The sequence below is a fragment of the Kwoniella mangroviensis genome (genome assembly GCF_000507465.2).
Source record: "Kwoniella mangroviensis CBS 8507 chromosome 1 map unlocalized Ctg01, whole genome shotgun sequence".
In the NCBI taxonomy this organism is placed as follows: Eukaryota; Fungi; Basidiomycota; class Tremellomycetes; order Tremellales; family Cryptococcaceae; genus Kwoniella; species Kwoniella mangrovensis.
The window spans coordinates 9753609-9771749 of record NW_027062533.1 but is presented as its reverse complement, the minus strand read 5'-3'; the positions used below and the strand labels follow the sequence as shown (position 1 = coordinate 9771749).

Here is an 18141-nt window from a genome sequence, read left to right as displayed (position 1 = left end):
AGCCCGTCCTCCCGTCCTCCCAAAGCACCATGATGATACGCCACAGTGCAGCCAAGATGCTCCGCTATCGTCCGGTGTCAGAGCCCAACCCCATTCGTCTGACATCACCTACCAATCATTCCTTTCTCCTTCAACCGAAATACCCCTTCCCACCCATCCGTACTCTCTCTGGTACATCAGTCAGGTTAGATATTCCCCAATGGCCTAACCCACCCGTCCCTCAACCTCCTGTTGGGCCCTCCGATAATCTCACTGATACGCCGCCCAGACGTAACTCAGATAGGAAGGGATTTTGGGAACAATGGTCTTCGAGCGCTTCATTTCAGGCTGCGTTGACTACGGTTGTAGGGCTGGGAATGGTGTTCGCTGCTGGTGTAGGATACTTGGAATGGTATAAGGCTCATGTGCTGCACAGGGTATGTCAGCAATTATTCCTCGTCTGTCTCTGTCACAAATGCGGTTGTATTAATCGTACCGATTGGATGGATATTTGACAGATCATGAGAGCTTTCGAACCTGGATATGTGAGTGATGCCCCAATCTCTGACTATTTCAAATGCTCGTCTCTGATATGAAGTTGGATTTAGGATCCCGCATTGGAGCTTTCTACTCTGCACGCTCCCAACTCATCTCATATTCATCGTCGAGAACAGTCCCTTATAGATAGGATAGTAAGTGGAGAAGAGAAAGGTGGATATTATCTCGTCATAGGATCCAAGGGGACTGGAAAGGGTACGATGATCTTAGAGTGAGCAGCAGCCAGCTTGTGTGTGAAGTCTTATGATCTTTCAGCTTATACTTTGGCGAATTTCTTCAGTGCTATGCGAAAGATCAATGCGGATGGAGTATCATTCTGTGAAGGTGAGTCCTCCTCCTCTTCCTGAATAATCTTGAATCGTTATGCTGATAATCATCTGATGTCTGTTTTAGCTCATCCCGATCTTGAAGTTTTCAGATTACGTTTAGGAAAAGCCCTAGATTTCGATTTCTACGAAGATTGGCAGGGATCTTTATTTTCTAGGGCAGATCCGAGAAACGGAGGACCGGCTTTAGACGTCGAGAGAGCATTGAATAAATTGGAGAAGGTAGCTTTGAGATATGCGAGAAAGAATAAGAGACCTTTGGTATTGGCTTTTAACAGTGAGTTTTTCCTACCTTCCTTCCTTATCGGGGAGATTTCAGATGATGATATATATATATACATATATGACTTCAACCGTAGATATACACCTGTTTCCTAATACCGATGAAGGACATGGGTTACTGCATCAACTACAACAGCGAGCGGAAGCTTGGGCAGAAGGAGTGAGCTGCCAGATAGCCTTTACTGCAATCCCAAATCGGCTGACAGAAGAGGCTTTGATAGGGGATCATGACTATGATTTTCTCTACTGATGATTTCTGTAAGTCCACCAAATGAAAGGGTGATCGGTACAGCTAATACTCTTGTGTCAGGGTGCCTCGACATGATGAAGAAGAATGCATCTCGGATGAGGATCCTCAGTGTATACGACCTGTCGGCTTCCGAATCACTCAAAGCGCTTCGACATCTGAGAGCTCAAGCTCTGACGAATAGAGGTCTACAGAGAGATGTGGAAGAGGATGATGTGCTGAAAAGGGTTTATGAGCTTGTGGGTGGAAGGACAAGTTATCTAGCTAGAGTAGCCAGAGCGGATGATATGATAGGTGAGTTGACACACTTTGTGAAGAGTGTTTAGCTGATGTCGGTGAGGTAGAGGAAGCGGAGCAGATGGTTGAAGGGGAGAAACAATGGTTGTTATCAAAGTGAGCTGAGTTACCCATGAGATGTGAACGTAGCTGACGTAGAATACGTAGGATCGGACTTATACCTGAGCACGACGATGATGTGATGTGAGTTATTGATATACATTGTGTGCAATTGAAATTTACTGATGGTTTTGATCGACAGGGACGAGCAGAAGTCAGTATCTCAGCTACTTGGTATGTGTCAATGAGTACAGCTGACCTCTTTTGTTGTTGGTGTCGAACACAGATGGGCAAGGTAAGTTCACTCCACGTACTGGAACTCATACGATGATGTGACTGATGCCACGACATAGCTGTTCATGGTTACTCCTGCGCCATCTCGCCAAGATGATACCCCCTCTTTCTGCCTACCCGCTCGTAGAGCCAGAGGTCACCTCTCCCACTGATAATGACCTTCCAATAGCGGAAGAATCTGCTGAAGGGGAGACCTCAAACAGCAGTGTCAACGTTACACCACCTGCAGCTGAACCGTCGAGTGCAGATGTCCACTTACCCTACGTGACGTATGAAGCTGCAAGGAGGATCATGACGAGGACTGATTTCTTGAATGAGCTTGATCACTATCACGTAAGCTAGATCATGCCTGTTTATTATTTTCCTAGCTGACTCTTTTGAGTCCACAGGTCGTCTCGATAGATGTGAGTGGTGTATGAGAGAGGTTTCGCAGAATGATTTTACTGACTATCATGTTTAGCTTAATCACCACGTCAGACCGGATTCATTGTTGTTGCTGAGAGCAGCTCAGCAAGTGGTATCCGAAGATAACTTTGATGAAGATTTGGATACTACACGTGATCGAGTGGATCAGATAGAAGGTTAGTGTGTTGACTATCTAACGGATGCTCTCGAGCCTTGTTTGGAGGATTCTGAGAAAGTCCCGCTAATATCGGGAATATCCCTCGCACAGGTCTTCATCGACAGAGTGAATTGACGGTCAAGGAACCTTTCAAAGTGACGTTTGATAAGATTGACGGTAAAGCGGTATGGGAGGTGGTGGGCCTAGGTGATAGTTTTGTGCCCGCGTCTGAAAATGAGAAGGAGGAAAGGTTGGTATAAAACCCCTGTGATCCTAATGCATCTATGCTCGGATGCATGGTCAGCCATGTGTGTGATTTATGAGTATAAATGTATGTATACGTGGAGATGAAACGATGAAACAGGGTTGATTGACGTGTGTGATATATGCTCTGTACAAAGTTGGTTGATATGACAGATTCGTAGTCCAGATTTGTAGGGTACACGACTACACGACTCCCTTGGTACATTACAATTTAGTAATGATTCTGAATTGAAGGGGGGTTTGAGTGTTTACGTTGAAAGTTGAAATGCTAACGTTACTGTGCTGTGAACGTGAGGTGTACCCTTAAAAAAAGCATGGAGCTGGGCTGTGAGTGTGTGAGTGTGACCAACCGATGGGATCCTAGGGTATGATGGTATACAGTAGTTTTCATGGAAAATCAAAGTGACAGGAGTGTCAGACGCGTGTAGCTTTGATCTTTTTATACTGTACTGTATGGTATCATGGGATTATGGGATTATGATGATTTGATGATTTGGTGATGCACAGATCGCATATCGTATTTAATGTTCATCTTTAAAGTTCACTCATCTACACTCTCACTCTTTTCAATATCACCCGGTAATCTCAATCCCTCTCCATAATTTGCAACTTCGTCATCCTCTTCGTTCTTGTACTCGTCTGTTCATATATCCATCCTGAGATCCATCCATACACCCCTTCAACCCAATCATCCATCTTGATCCCTTTCTTCCTGACAAACATTGATTGAATTCTCATGATAAACTAGGATCAGTGGTGAGTCTGAATTGATTGATTGATTGATTATTCCCCATTTTCCTGACAACGCGTCCTGAACAGTTCTGATCGTATCTTGTCCACTCCACACAGCCTCTTCATCTTCAAGTCTATCTGCTTCGTTCATTCATTCTTCCAACGAACCGATCATTCAACATGTCGTATCCCATTCCATCCCTCCCTTCTCCAGAGGAAGGACAGGATAAAGAGAACATGAAATTCACCTTACCTCCCATTCGTGATATCCACGCTACTCCCAAGACCACCACTCAATTACCTCCAACACCATCAACGATCCCACCATTACACGCCAGACAAGATCCCAATCTCGTCACACCCGTTCAGCCCCGGATGCGCCAGCCTTTGCAATCCCTCTCTTCTCAATCTAATGGGTCAATGATGGGTCATCAGATATTCACCGCTCCTCAACCTCACATGATGATGACTCCTCAGACCAACGGGGCGTCTTCTCATCATCAGAAGAACGGTCAACCTCTTTCCTCTGCTCTGGCCTTTGAGGAAAAGTATCATCAGAACGAGAACGGTTCTCATCCTCCATCCCGCCTTCATCAAACTCCTTGTCCTCGTCCGTCCGGCTCAATCGCTCTATCATCCTCGGGCAGGAAAAAGATACATCCTCCTCACGGTACCCCTCTTGACACTCCCATCAACCACACCTTCAACGTTGGCTATTCCAACGCGTCAAATATCACTCCAATGCGCACACCCGTCTCAACATTACCAGCGCGTACTATGGGAGGATCCATCTCGACCCCCACCTTACCTATGAACTCTTTACCCAAGTCCGGATCTTACACTATCTCTAACAGGTCAGCCACTAGTACAAGGTACTCACCGTCCGTCGATTCCCATCGATCGTCTTCCCTCCCTCGTTCTGGGACTAGAGGTCGCACGCACATGTCCTTCTCCCCTTCCCCTACTCCATCGTCTCCTACTCCAATCGATCTCTCAGGAATCCAACCTCCTGCTCCATTCCCTGGCGCTTACCCTACCGCATATACACGTAAAGATCCAGTCCCTTCCGAGGAGGGTGAACCGGAATCAGAGAACAAGAGGAGTGGACGTCAAGGCGCTCCCAGTTGGAACCCTTGGGATTATGTTCTTGGTGAAGTGCCCGGAGGAGAGCAGGGGCCGAACCAAACTCCGGTAAAGGATACAGATGATGGCAAAGGGAACAAGATTAGAAGGAGATTCACCAAGAGAGAGTTGGAAGCGTTGGAGGTACTCTGGAGCATTTCCAAGAGTCCTAGCAAATATGAGAGACAGCGATTAGGAGCTTGGCTGGGTGTCAAGACGAAGCATATCACAGTTTGGGTAAGTTGGCTCGAGCCCATTATAGCAATAACGAATGACGCGTATTGACTCACTTTCCCGCGTTAGTTCCAAAACCGAAGACAAGAGGAAAAACGATACCTTCGCGAAGGTGCTCCTGTCGAACCTCCCCCTCCATCTCGATCCAACCGAGGCACATTCGATCCCGTCACAGGGAAATGGCGACCGGTTCCTCTCTCTTGTATATCCGGCCTTCAACCTCCTCCCGAAGAGAAGTCCGCTGTGGTACGATCCATCAGCGTTGGTGATCTTACTCGGGACATGTTCTTTGCTCAACATCCTGAGCTAAAAGCCCATTTACCCACTCCCACTCCCACTTCTTCCGGTAGAATGTACACCACTCAAGACGCTATCACCCCTCTTCCCAAGAGAGCCAATAGCAGATCTCTCGACGAGATTCTCCAAGAGAGAGAGAGCGGATTCGGGGATAGTAGGAAGCGATCTACCCAACGAATTACTGGAGAAGGTATGATACAAGGGGAAGGACAAGAAAGGATAAGAGAGATACTCGCTCTCATGCCTAGCGATCCTCCATCCATGGATCTGTCCGAGCTCGCTGGTGACGATGAGAGTGAAGAGGTAGATGAGGATGAGGAAGAGACCCCTAAACGAAAACCTCTCGGTAATAGTGGTGGACCAATGGGTCTTGACAGGATGCTGAACGCTCCTACGAACACTTTAGGACGTGCCACCTCCCTCGACATTCTTGCCTCTGTACCAAGAACCAAAGGCAAGTACTGGTCGTCCAAGCCTGGCAACAACGGCGGTCCTCTTCAACCTCGATCAATCAAAGGATCTTCCAGCGGTGTGCTTGGATCTATCAACCCGAATATCCCTTCTGAGAATCGACAAAGCACTCCTATCGGTAAAACTCCTCTCAAACATTCTTTACCTCTTACATCGCAAACCGCGTCTAAGCGAGCTCGACTTGATGGTGGTCGCCATCGACCTGCCACTTCATTCAGACACAAAGACTCCTTCTCCCGATCTCAAAGCGCTGCTGTCCTTGAGACTCCCTCGGCGCGTAAGCTAACTAAGGATAAAGAGGAAGAACGAAGTGAAATGAAGACGCCAGGTTTCGCGAGAAGTTTTTCGTTCTCATCGACCATGAGTGAGGGAGTAGCCATCACACCTGATAATGCCGTTTTGGCCAGGAAACAAAGTGGAAATGATAAGAAGGAAGAGAAAGATGCTGAAGTGTTGGGTGCTGCTGAGAAATTGTTGGAACTTCTTGGAGGGACTAAATGATTTGGATGGTAGATTGGACAAAAGAAGGAATTACACGACGAACAGGAAATGCAACGATTGGAAAATAATTCGGATTAGATCAGATCGGACTGGACTGCTGCTTGATGCGGCAACTATAGGAGCAGAAGAGGACAGAGAGAAGATCCATCATCATGGTTTTTTGGTTTTTTGGTTTTTTGGTTTTTTGGTTTTTTGGTACGAAAGAACCGACGAGATTTCATTGTTTTACATATATTTTACATCACACGTTATACAGAGCTTGATGATTTACTTTCTTGGGGTTATATATGATCACGTTGCGTATATCCACGTTTATGTTTCCTGATCAAGGGATAGATATATATCTGACACGAAGAAATGAATATGAATATGAATATGAATACGATCATGTCTACATGGTGATCAGCTTGCGTGAAAAGTCAAACGCGTGAATCAGGCAGGGTACCAATCAGTTCCGTTGGAATTGCAGACCGCCTATGACGTTTGTGATGAAATCGAACCTGGAAATAAGAAATGAATCACCTGGATGGATTTCAATGATTTATTGGGCTGTATCAAGTCTCAAGTAGGTGACACTCGTTCACATCGATAATCCATCTACCAAGCAAATACTTGCAAAACAACCCTGGAAGAAAAGGAAAAGAAGGTCGCACCAAACAATCTGTATCTTTCTTTCGACTCACTCGATCATAACGCACCACCCAACAACCGAAAACAATGGGATTCCTCTCAACCATCTTCACTTGGATATGGTTTCAACTCGACTTGATCGTCCATTCAGGATTCCCAGTTTTCTTCTGGGTCCGACCCAAGTGGTCCATAGATGATATACCCGATCAAAGTGGTAACGTGAGCCTTTTCAATCCCTAATTCTCTCGTTTTGAGCAAATCAAGGCTGATTTGGGTTTCCATTGTGTTTAGGTGGTATTAGTCACAGGAGGAAATAGTGGGACAGGCTACGCAACGGCTCTATCATTTTACAATGCAGGTGCGAAAGTGTATATAGCATGTAGGAACGAGGGATTAGCCAAGGAAGCGATTGAAAATATCAAGAAAGGAGGTATAAATTCATTAACTGGGTTTACTTACCCCAAAGACCAATTTCGTAAAAGCAAGAATGGGACAGTGGAGTTTATCAAACTGGATTTATCGGATCTGCAAAGTGTTGAACAATGTGCCCAGGAATTTTTAAAGTGAGTGAAGATACTGGATGAACGGCTATATGAAGAAAATAATTTATCACTAACCTGTGTTTGTTTGTTTAATAGGAAAGAGGAGAAATTGGACGTGCTATTCGCCAATGCTGGTGTGATGGCTTCGTGGGTACCGTTCAACCATCTTGAGGGATCATCAGAAGTTTAATCAAAGGAGTTTTGCACAGTCCCGAGGGATTATACACCAAACAAGGATACACATTACAATTCGGTACCAACGTGAGCAATCTTCGTTACTACTGACATTCAACTGAGTCATCCCATCCTGACGTTATCTATTTAATCAGGTACTAGGCCACCACCGATTGATCAATCTCCTCCTACCATTACTCCTATCTTCGCCTCCTGCCCAACCCAGCCGAGTAATTCTAACGTCTTCAGCAGGACACGGCGGTGCACCAAAGGGAGGTGTGGATTTCAGATCGGTCGTTCGGGATACTTCCGACCCAATCATCAAAGATGGTCATCAGCCTAGACAAGGTAAACACGAGAAGATGAGATGGGTAGAGTATGGTCAATCCAAATGGGGTGATATAGCTTTGGCGAAATATCTTCATAATACTTATGGTAGACAAGGTAGATTGATTAGTGTAGCTGTTCATCCAGGTAAGTCTTCCTGCAATTGTGACCCGTGGTCAAGCTGACGACTATCTGATATAGGTATGGTGGCTACAAATTTGGCTCGTCATCTATCTCTGACACCTTCTATCATCAAGTATGCACCTTGGCTTGCCGTGAGTCATGTTCTGTACTTCATCATGAAGCATAATTCTGATCTTGTATGCTTGGATAGCCTGTCATTACTCGCACTCCTGCTATAGGCGCTGTCAATCAAGTATGGGCAGCTACCATCCCGGAATACGATGCGAGATGGATCAGCGGAGAATACCTCGTACCGTATAGGAAAGTCGGTATTGCCAGACCCGATTTGCAAGATGACAAGAAGATCGAGGAGGTATGGAACTGGTGTGATGAGCAAGCTAAGAAGTGGGCATAGTGGAAGGCGATATTCTCATCGAACTGAAGTGGAAGAGAAGAAGGAGTCGAGATAGAGAACATTACGCGCTTAATCATCAAAAAATGCATCTAACGTAGAATCGAAGCTACGATATCTTTTATTCTAGTTGATATGTAACCGAAATCCTCACATGCGTGATCCAGATATTTCTGCTTGTTCTGATCTTCCATATGTCCTGAAAGTTTCAAACGACTTAGTATACGTCTAAATAAGCCCTTGAAGATCATGAAAGAGCAGCTTACCTTGAGGGACTTCCATGGTGAATGAGTGAGCGTATTCTTCGAAATGCTCATGGTGAGGTATAGGCGTTTCGCCGTTTGTCGGACGGTCGAGCTGTTTGACATTAGGTCAATCGAAAATGATATGAAAATGTATTATTCAACTTACCAGCGAAGCAGTGACGGCAGCCCACGCTCTGGCTGTATTCGGATGATTATAACCCCCACCACCTGTTACACAAGTTTTCTTGCCCCATTTTTTTACTTTCTCGATACACCATTTCATTCCACCTTCTTCTTCCACCGACCAGTTGCCGAACTGACCTACTCTATCACCAGGCAGGCCGTCTGAGCCTAATTGCAAGACGATATAATCTGGATCCCACTCTTTCACTATTGGTTCTACGCATCCTTCCCACAAGGTTTTATACGTTTTCGAAGAAGGGTATGCTGCGAGGGGTACAGATAGGGAGAAAGGGGTAGGTAACCATGGATTGGCGAGTTCCGCCCAAGGTGTTGCAGGTGGATAGAAACCTGTCGCAGAGTGGTGAATTGAGAAAGTCATCACCGAAGGTGGTTTGGGAGGGTTCTTTGGAGGCATGGGATCAGGGTATTCTTTAGTAGAATGGAAAGCTGATGATACTCCATCTGAATAATGCAAATCCAAATCCAGATATAATATCCTAGGTGGTCTAGTCTTCTTCCTACCGTTATTTGAAGGTATAGGTACTTTCCCTTCTCTCGACAAGAGCAACAGACCCAAAACAAGATCATTAACATAGCAGAAACCTCCCGCCTCGCTCTTCTTCGCATGATGTCTTCCGCCATCCCAGCAAATTACAAAATCAGCTTCATCTTGGACCAACAGCCTACACGCGGTAGAAGTTGCCGCGGCGACCAAGGTGATATATCTAGGTAAATTTGGGAAAGGTGGATTATCATGCGACAAATTGTATACGTCCATATCTCGATACTCTTGCGGGTGTGGTCCCTTCGTTCTTGCTCGTTTAGCCGGTGGAGGTTGAGAGGAGGTTGAGGGTGTATCTCGAGGAGCAGTAGGGTCGTAGGAAGGAGGTGAGGTCGCTCGGTACTTCATGAGAGCGTCTAGAAGGGATCAGCGGACGATAAGTACTTTGTGAGGTATTCACCTATGTATGACTGGTCATGGTATTTCAACAAGCATTGTTCCGAACCCAGGTCTTCATCAGGAGCGAAGACAGTTGCTCTGTTTGGGTTGTCATCACCATTTGTGAGTCGGTTGTCGGCGGTATCATCGTTGAGGAGGTTCAAAGCTTTGACCAATCCGTGGACCATGCTAGATCGACCGATGTTTGAAGGCAGGTCATCGGATACATCTTGAAGCTCCTGCGACCATATGTAAGCGACTCTGGGCTTTTCATCGGTGGTCATGATGTATGCCATGCGTAGATTAGGGTACTCGAATAATGTCCAGTTAACGGATCAGACGCGACTGTCTTGAAAGAAATCACAAGGTTGACGGCGGTTGAATGGACAATGAAGTCATCAAGAGCCGGGGCGATGGAACGCGGACCTCCCCGATCGCATCTGCATCTCCCCCGGACACTCATCTTCCTTCTCACACAGCATACCCACAACAGTCATCCAACATGCATTGAATATCGAAACATACACCAACTAAAATACCACTCAAACCCACCTCCCCCACCCACACCTTACTATGAGAACCCCCTACCCCTCAGAGTCATTTGCTATATACTCTGAGGTGTGTGACGATCCGATGCGAAAACAAAAAAAAAACAGATGTCGAGAATTCGGCGTTTGTTTTCTAGAAAAAAAGTTTGTGAAGCTTCTCGGTAGTATGCACGGTATCTTTCCACTATGTCACATCCACTTTATGCAGCCATTATCATCTTCGTATTGACGAGCACGTGGAACAGTGTCCTACGTTACTAACACAAGATTCTCTGAAATTGACTAAATCAAATACATGTTTCAAGAATTGGTTGATTGAGATATGTCAAATACGGTTTTTGGCTAAATAAGATATTTCCTACAAGATTCGAAATCTCCCCTAATTGTACAAATTAAGCCACACCGGTTCCGATAATTGTCCCCGGCCCATCCACTGGACCAGACACCCATTGCCTCATGCACTTCCCCCGAAGTACAGACTAGTAAGAATACCTAAATTCGATATTCTGTAAATCAGTCTTGTCCTCGAAAGCGTGAGCATGCGCGTTGACCTGTCCTTGCATCAATGCGTCCCTCTTCTTGTTCCTAGAGACGCAGATCCATCGCATGACAAGCACATCGATGATGAACGCGCAATAGAGGGCGATGTGGATGTAGAGCGAGTTGATGTACCTTGACGCCCATTTGGCTTGGAAAAGCTGAGGGCCCAGGGCATTTCCGCCTGTTTGAAAAGGAATCAGCTTCGATCAAAACAGATGTCAACGAGTACTTACCTGCCCATCCGACGAAAAATATGGCGTAGACCACAGACTTCTTGGTCTGACCGGCAACATTTCTCGACAACATGGCATACATGGATGGATTGGTGGCTTGACAGCACTGCATCAGGTAGAAAGTGATGAGGAGTCCTACTTTGGTCTTGCTAGATGGAGCGACGGTGATGAGCACGATGGATCCCGCGATGTTGACCATGACGTAGCCGACCATGCAGTATACCGTCTGTCTGGTCTTAGTGCCCAGCCAACCAATCAAGAAGTACAAGATGACTTGGAAAACGGCTAGCGGCAAAGCGAGGAGCAGAGCCTGCGAAGTCGTGAAGCCGAAAGCGTTTTTGATGAGCAGATTGTTGAATGTGTTCAACCCCCCGACAACGGTCGACTGGATGAACATCATGCCAAAGAGTAACCAAGGCAATGGATCACGTAAGACCTCTCGCGCTTGATCGGATCGCCATACCTTCTGCTGTATACCTTGATCGTTCGTTCGTACACGCTCGACGTACTTGACTTTCTCTTCCTTCGTCGCCCATCTAGCTTGCACAGGGGTATCGGGTAGGAAGACAAGTACAATGACAGCAGCGATGAACGAGATGAGTGCGATCACCACCGTCATCCACTGCCAGGTGTATAGTCCTTTCGTCTTGGCGTTGGAGTCTCCGCCGAGCTGGTAGAACCCGTAGGCAATCAGGTTGCTGGCGAACCCTGCGGCGGCGAACATGGCTTGCCAGACGGTCGTGATGAGGGTCTGCTCGTGTGCCGTGAACCATTGAACGGTAACTGAGTGTATCGTTTAGCAAAGGACAACAAGACGAAGGCGGGTGTCAAACTACTCACTCGCAACTAAACAAGGTGAAAACGAGGATTCGAAGAAACCAAGCAAGAATCGGATAGCGAAAACTGGCTTGACGTCAAGGGAAAAGGCCAAACCCATGACAAGCTGTGGGAATAAGGAGTCAGTGGACAATCGTTCGGAGAAACGCCGCAACTCACAGCAGACCAGATGACGATGGAGATACCCAACACTTTAGCAACCGGGAGCTTTCTGACAAACTGATTGACAATCGGTTCGCCACAAATGATACCAACCCAGAGCAGAGTCGAGGTGAGAGCGTAATCTTGGCCTACAGCTCCGACGTCCTTCTGCCAGCCCATGATGGAAGCGGATCCCAAGGTACCTTTGTCGAGGGATTGAGTAATATACGCCACACACATTACGGGGAGGAGGCTGCGGGAATTGGTAAGTGCTAATCACTGACGACAGGCTTTTTGTCACTCACTGTTTGTATATTTTTCTCCTAAGTCGCAAATTCTCCTCCTCGGTGATGATGATGGAAGAATCTACATAGTCGGCAGCAGCAGTATCTGCGACGATAGCATCTCCTCCCTTCTTATCGATGGTGTGGAGTCCACCTTCAATATGAGAGATCTCGAGATCTTTGTCGTCGGGATGCATTGTTGAAGGAAATATTGTTTAAGGCGGTTGTGACGGGGATTGATATGCAGAGCATGTAGTGGGGAAGAGCATTCCCCTTGAGCAAAGGTCCACTATATACCTATCCACCCTCGTTCATGGGTATCGACATGACACGGCAAATCAAGCGGTCCGGCAGAAATACGTTCATGTGACTTTTGATATGTTGATCTGAGTTTGGCGGCCCGTGGGGCCAGCAAGACGATTCAAATCTACGGTATGCCAAGACTGGGAAGATCATGTCGATCTCCGAGGAATGCTAAGATAGGTTTATTCTTAGGTCATTTTCGTACTGCAAGGTCCAAGGTACGACGCACGACGCCTTTTCTCCCCGGACCGTCGGAGCGCCGCGTTGCTGACTGCGGGGTCGTCCTGTCACGGGGCAGCCCGATATCTTGAGCTCTTGCTGCATTGAGTGTCACGAGAGGGATAACGTTTTCACGGTTAGCGATGACCCTGTGACAGCAAACACCTGCTCATGTGATTGCACGGATATACAGTATGTACACTGGTATGCTGTCTCACTATATCGTAGCAGGATATCAGGGATTCCAGGACATAAAGCAGCTGTTTAGCATAATACCAGTGGTAAAGATATACCTTTAGCAAGCGCATCATCACAGAGACAACGAAACATTTCTCATAAAGTCAGCTCTTGAGCTTGTCGACAGGTTCTAGCTTTTCATTACCTCTGCGGAACAGTCCGATGTCAGTGAGGCACCCTATCAACGAAGTAGACGGATTTTAATCCTCGAGATATGAGTATGATGTAGTGGGATTTCGGTGGACCATAGATTTATTGTCGATATGATTCAACTTCGTTCATTCAATTCCTTTGATAGACATTAGACTCTCAAGGCTGTGACTAACGATTAACATCTTTACCTTCGCATTCATCTCTGTTCTCTTAAACCGTTCGCTCACCTCGCTGTCACAATTAATTGTCCAGGCCTGAGTACTCGATCTTGCACATTATCTACTTACTGTTTGTCTTATCGTCAGAAAGGTAATCTCACCAATGAGTTAATAATTGAAGCTGTTGAGCTCGCTGGCCGTTGGTAAGCCGGAAGTCCTCGATGGTAATCAATTGTTATAGGAGTGACGTCAACCAAATTGCGTTCAACGGATGATGAGGTAGAGGTTGGCTCGAACTAGTCCATTCGAGTCAGAGTGATCTCAATAAAGGAAGTGATAGACAACAGCTACACGACATTAAGTCAAAACGCGTGAATAAATTGATCACATGTTGGAGATAAGTGCGAGGTTTTCTACAGATGATTGGAAGTTTCTAGTACCTAGAATGTGTAATTTCGAAATCGTGAAGTTCATGACGACTCTATGAGGTTTTTAGAGCGAATCAGTGAGGAGATAAGAACTCGATTTGTGAGGTTTCTCGATTGGATTGTGAGGGTCTTACACCAAGATTGTGAAGTTTCTCGATTGTATGATAGATTCTCGTCAACTAATCTCAAATTCACTGTAACTGCATGATTAGACTGATGACCATTCATATTAGTCGACACAAGGTCCTGCCGACGAGATTATCTTCTAGCACGATCCTCAACCGTTCAACGATCTTTTCTGTTCATTTTCCCCTCGACATCTCACACTCGTTGTCACTTCTCCGATCATAGGAACATGGCTTGGAGTCTTCCTTTGAAACCTTTGGCCGGAGGACGCTCCTCGATGGTAGCTTCAATCTCGGCTAGGTTGGTGATCACTGGAAGCGATAGGAATCAGCTTCGCGGTCCCGTGTGGATAATGTGAGTACATACAGTCTACATCAGTAGGAGGGATGATTCTCGTCTTGCCATAGATCTTGTAACCAAAGTATAAAGCTAGAAAGAAGACGGCGGGCAGATAGTCTGTGAGACAATGAAAGTTTAGCGACAGACGCTGCGCTACGACTCAGAGTAGCTCACTGGTGATGAAAGTTGCCCGGTCGAAATTATCCGTATCTCTGAACACCGTCCATGCGGAAAATAGAATGATGACTGTAGATGAGTAAAATGGTCAGCTGTACGCTAAGATGTCCCGGAGCTAAGCATACCGTACTCACTTCCAAATGAAAACAACGCGAACCAAGCTCCAAAGAGAGCAAGAGGGTTCTTATATGGCAAAGTACTTCTGTCAAAACCTTGTGCTTTCATCGCTCGTCGAAAACCAATGTAGGCCAAACAGATGCCCATCCATTCAACAAGCCCCATGACAGCCACCTTTTTCGATGTTATCAGCATGAGGCGCGACAGGAGTAAGGCCGTGGTTACTCACCAGATTGACAAACCAGCCAAATACCTTGGCAGCTCCTGTGCTAACGGTCATATACGCCAACAATGGTATAAGAGCCATTGTCAAAACAGCGACATAAGGTGTACCCCCTTGCGGTGCGCATCAGCTCTGATGACCATGACCTTCTCGGTGATTGACTCACATCGGTGGGTTCTAAGGAAAATCCTCGGGACAAGGCCCTTGTGGGCCATGTTGTAGAGACTTCTCGACGAAATGTATAGATCGGCATTACCAGCAGACCAAGCAGACGTGATCAGACAGGCATCTGAGATTGCCACCATCTTCAGCAATTATCTGTTGGAAATCACATGGGTACTCACTGATGATATGCGGGAGCGCTTTGATTCCGGACAGCTGGATAGCAATGACCCAAGGGGAAGCCGCAGCGTCACTCGAGGTACCAAGTCGATCATTATCGAATGGTACAATCAATCCAAGTATGAACGTACCTAGATAGTGGGAGTAATGGGAGTATTAGCGGATGAACGTGCAGCTGAAGGAACAGCTTACTGACCCAGGATATAGAAGACACCTATCCTGAAATAGATCTGCTTCATCGCTCGAGGAATGGAAAATCGAGGATTGGCACTCTCAGCAGCGGTGATACCGAAAAACTCGACTCCGCCATAGCTGCGGGTGTGAAATTGGGATACTTCAGCAGTATCCCATGGACACGGCACCATGACCTTTACTTACGAGAAAGCAGCTTGTGTCATGACAGCCCAGAAACCAAGGAATCTTCCTTTCGCTCCACCAATTCCCTCGTATTGAGCCAGTGCGCCCTGTGAAAGTTAATAAGCTTCAGTGTACCTTGACATGAAAAGACTCACCGGATCCTTCCAATAGTGAAATCCAAGATAGTGTCCAGCAGGGCCGGCTCCACAGTCGATAGCGATACCGAGAACTTTAACGCGAGGACAGTCAATATACGACTGATAAGTCCATTTTTGCGGACTCACTGATCAACCCGATGATAGTGAGGACCTTGATGGAACTGAAGATGAACTCTGTCTCTCCGTATACTCCAGAAGTGGTCAAGTTGAGAAGAACGACCACGACATAACCGATAGTGATCCAGACAGCATTATTGACTCTGCTGGGTTCAAGCCAATAGTTGACTAGGACTGCGACGGCAGATAGTCTATGTGACACATGCATCAGTGCCGCTGCCAACGAAGAGTATACAGCGAGGTATAACTCACTCGGAAGCGCAAGTCAAAGCCCAGTGAATCGTCTGCATTAACGAGATCATCAGCTTCGTCCCTCGGACCTGACCAGACCGCATGCTCACAGTACTCCAGGTCATGGCAAAACCGAGAGCAGGATCGAAGAAACGTCCAGCGTATGTCAGTTGACCACCAGTGATAGGTAAGTACGCTGACATTTCGCCGAGACCAAGCATCATACTACAGATTTGAGCGTGTGTCAGCGTCATTGAGCGAAGTGAAATGAGGGACGCCTTGACTCACAAGTAAACCAATATTCCAACAAACGAAAAGCCAAGCCATAATCCCAGAGGTCCTCCGTTGGCTAGAGCAGTTCCACTTCCGATAAACAGACCTGTGTGTGTCCAAAGTTAGAGGAACTATCTTTCAACCTTCAATGTGCAATTAGTCACTTGCCTGTGCCGATGACACCTCCGATGGCGATAAGCTGGGATCGATGATATCCAGTCAGCTTCTCGCCGTTCCGAGCCCTCGATCACACGGTCAACTGGACTCACCGATACATGACGAGGCTTCAGACCTCGATGAAGAGAGTTCTCGCTCTTTCCAACGCCTGTATCATGGTCCACATAACCGTGATCGTAGTCTGGTGAACTATTGTCTTGAGGATAACCGTTCCCAGCGGGATAAACGGAAGCCTCAGTAGGACCACCTAAATTCTTCTCTTGATCGGCTGCTTTCCTCGACGACATGTTGTTGGTGTTTGCGATGCTGTGCGGTGATTACTATCTGTCGACCACGAATCTGATTAAATCCAGCTATGATATTGATTGACTATATGAGCATTGAGCACTGTACATGCCGGGAAGAGAGGAAGAAACCGAATGTGCATCGATATACCCCATTTTTTTCGCATAGCAAAGCACCATGATCATGTGGGATACTGCTAAGAATAAACAAGGTTTGATATCGTCATGCGATAACCTTGGGCAATCGGGAGGAGGAATAGGCGAGCTGAGATAAGAGGGCTAAAGTGGGTGTGACGTAGTAGTGGGATAATGGAACACAGCGCCTGAGAGAGCCGATTAGTCCTGGGCATAATCTAAAAATAGAGTCGGCGATTTCCGACGATGGTTTACTATCCGGCAAGCGACGATGCAACGGATGAGTCTAACCAATGAGGCATGAGAAGATCGGGCGGCCTGATAACAACATATCACCCACCATATGATAGTTCTATTTCAAGCTCCTGGCATTCGTAGCCTTTGGGGGAATGGATTGACCCTCAGTGATCGCAGACGACAACCAGATGGCGATGCAAAAGGCTCTTTTGAAAAAAGAGAGGTTCATCCCCTATCCGAAGCGATTCCAGACATGCGATATGTAATCTAGAGTGCGTCATTGAAGCAGATCACCAAGCGACTGAGTCTATGGGCGAAAATGAAGAGGTCCGCTGAGGGGTGTATTGCAGCGGAAGGAATCTGCGGTGGTGTAAAACGTATATTCCACCAGATAGGCATGGAACAACCTTATTTATAGGGTTGGACAGAAAAGCAACGTGCTGTCAAAGAAGAGGCGAAGACACTGAAACTCGAGTTGGGCGGACCGGCTTACTTTATTTGAGCTTGGTGTGCGTATCATATTGTCTGAATTCCCCGTGCAACACCAAATTCTTATCCAAAGATCTGGGAACATAATCACCGCTGATGCATGACGATGAACACACTTTCGAATTGCTCTAATCAGGGGTGAGTGCAATTTGGAATTCCGCACGTCAGTGCGAGAAATCCTACACTCTGCTTTAAACCTCACAATATGGTCTTCAAAACTTCACAATTTTGAAGCCTCACATTGTTGCTACATGTGAGGAACTTGACACCTTGTTACCGAAGGGTCACACATTGATCTCGAAGACTGTGGGATAGTCACAATATTCTATGTATCCTTATATGCGATATATCAGTGGATGCAAGATGACGAGCTCTATGCTTCTATGGTGCCCAATATGTGGCTGATAAATTCGTGTCAATATGAGTCAAGACACCTTGTAGCGCTGACTCTGCACCCAAACTTTGTTCAATACTATATCAGCTTTTACTTCAAAACG

General features: G+C 46.4%; 6 protein-coding genes across 6 annotated transcripts; 3 read left to right on the top strand and 3 right to left on the bottom strand.

Annotated features, from left to right (window-relative positions):
- Positions 1 to 56: 56 nt before the first annotated feature.
- Positions 57 to 2844, top strand: I203_103702 (uncharacterized protein; the record flags this gene model as incomplete). The annotated part of the gene is made up of 15 exons (XM_065517381.1): positions 57 to 416; positions 498 to 524; positions 588 to 748; positions 818 to 861; positions 931 to 1140; positions 1223 to 1305; positions 1367 to 1403; positions 1456 to 1686; positions 1737 to 1785; positions 1837 to 1872; positions 2015 to 2023; positions 2082 to 2355; positions 2412 to 2426; positions 2483 to 2603; positions 2696 to 2844. The coding sequence occupies 15 exons, from the start codon at positions 57 to 59 to the stop codon at positions 2842 to 2844; spliced, it is 1806 nt and encodes a 601-aa protein (XP_065374199.1).
- A 916-nt stretch (positions 2845 to 3760) lies between these two features.
- On the top strand, positions 3761 to 6205 carry I203_103701 (uncharacterized protein; the record flags this gene model as incomplete). Its single annotated transcript, XM_019147503.1, has 2 exons — positions 3761 to 4939; positions 5006 to 6205. The coding sequence occupies 2 exons, from the start codon at positions 3761 to 3763 to the stop codon at positions 6203 to 6205; spliced, it is 2379 nt and encodes a 792-aa protein (XP_019003168.1).
- Positions 6206 to 6922: 717 nt separating this feature from the next.
- On the top strand, positions 6923 to 8416 carry I203_103700 (uncharacterized protein; the record flags this gene model as incomplete). Its single annotated transcript, XM_065517380.1, has 7 exons — positions 6923 to 7054; positions 7127 to 7398; positions 7474 to 7524; positions 7587 to 7638; positions 7707 to 8025; positions 8080 to 8153; positions 8213 to 8416. 7 exons carry the CDS (start codon positions 6923 to 6925, stop codon positions 8414 to 8416), a joined length of 1104 nt encoding a protein of 367 aa, XP_065374198.1.
- Positions 8417 to 8505: 89 nt separating this feature from the next.
- I203_103699 (uncharacterized protein) lies at positions 8506 to 10065 on the bottom strand (the record flags this gene model as incomplete). Its single annotated transcript, XM_019147505.1, has 4 exons — positions 8506 to 8612; positions 8680 to 8770; positions 8825 to 9759; positions 9804 to 10065. 4 exons carry the CDS (start codon positions 10063 to 10065, stop codon positions 8506 to 8508), a joined length of 1395 nt encoding a protein of 464 aa, XP_019003170.1.
- A 743-nt stretch (positions 10066 to 10808) lies between these two features.
- On the bottom strand, positions 10809 to 12561 carry I203_103698 (uncharacterized protein; the record flags this gene model as incomplete). Its single annotated transcript, XM_019147506.1, has 5 exons — positions 10809 to 11050; positions 11103 to 11885; positions 11943 to 12045; positions 12099 to 12333; positions 12386 to 12561. The coding sequence occupies 5 exons, from the start codon at positions 12559 to 12561 to the stop codon at positions 10809 to 10811; spliced, it is 1539 nt and encodes a 512-aa protein (XP_019003171.1).
- Positions 12562 to 14207: 1646 nt separating this feature from the next.
- I203_103697 (uncharacterized protein) lies at positions 14208 to 16786 on the bottom strand (the record flags this gene model as incomplete). Its single annotated transcript, XM_065517379.1, has 16 exons — positions 14208 to 14299; positions 14355 to 14444; positions 14502 to 14573; positions 14639 to 14795; positions 14851 to 14957; positions 15011 to 15133; positions 15189 to 15317; positions 15383 to 15498; positions 15565 to 15650; positions 15699 to 15772; positions 15828 to 16009; positions 16071 to 16102; positions 16160 to 16274; positions 16338 to 16428; positions 16491 to 16521; positions 16592 to 16786. The coding sequence occupies 16 exons, from the start codon at positions 16784 to 16786 to the stop codon at positions 14208 to 14210; spliced, it is 1692 nt and encodes a 563-aa protein (XP_065374197.1).
- Between the last annotated feature and the right edge of the window lie 1355 nt (positions 16787 to 18141).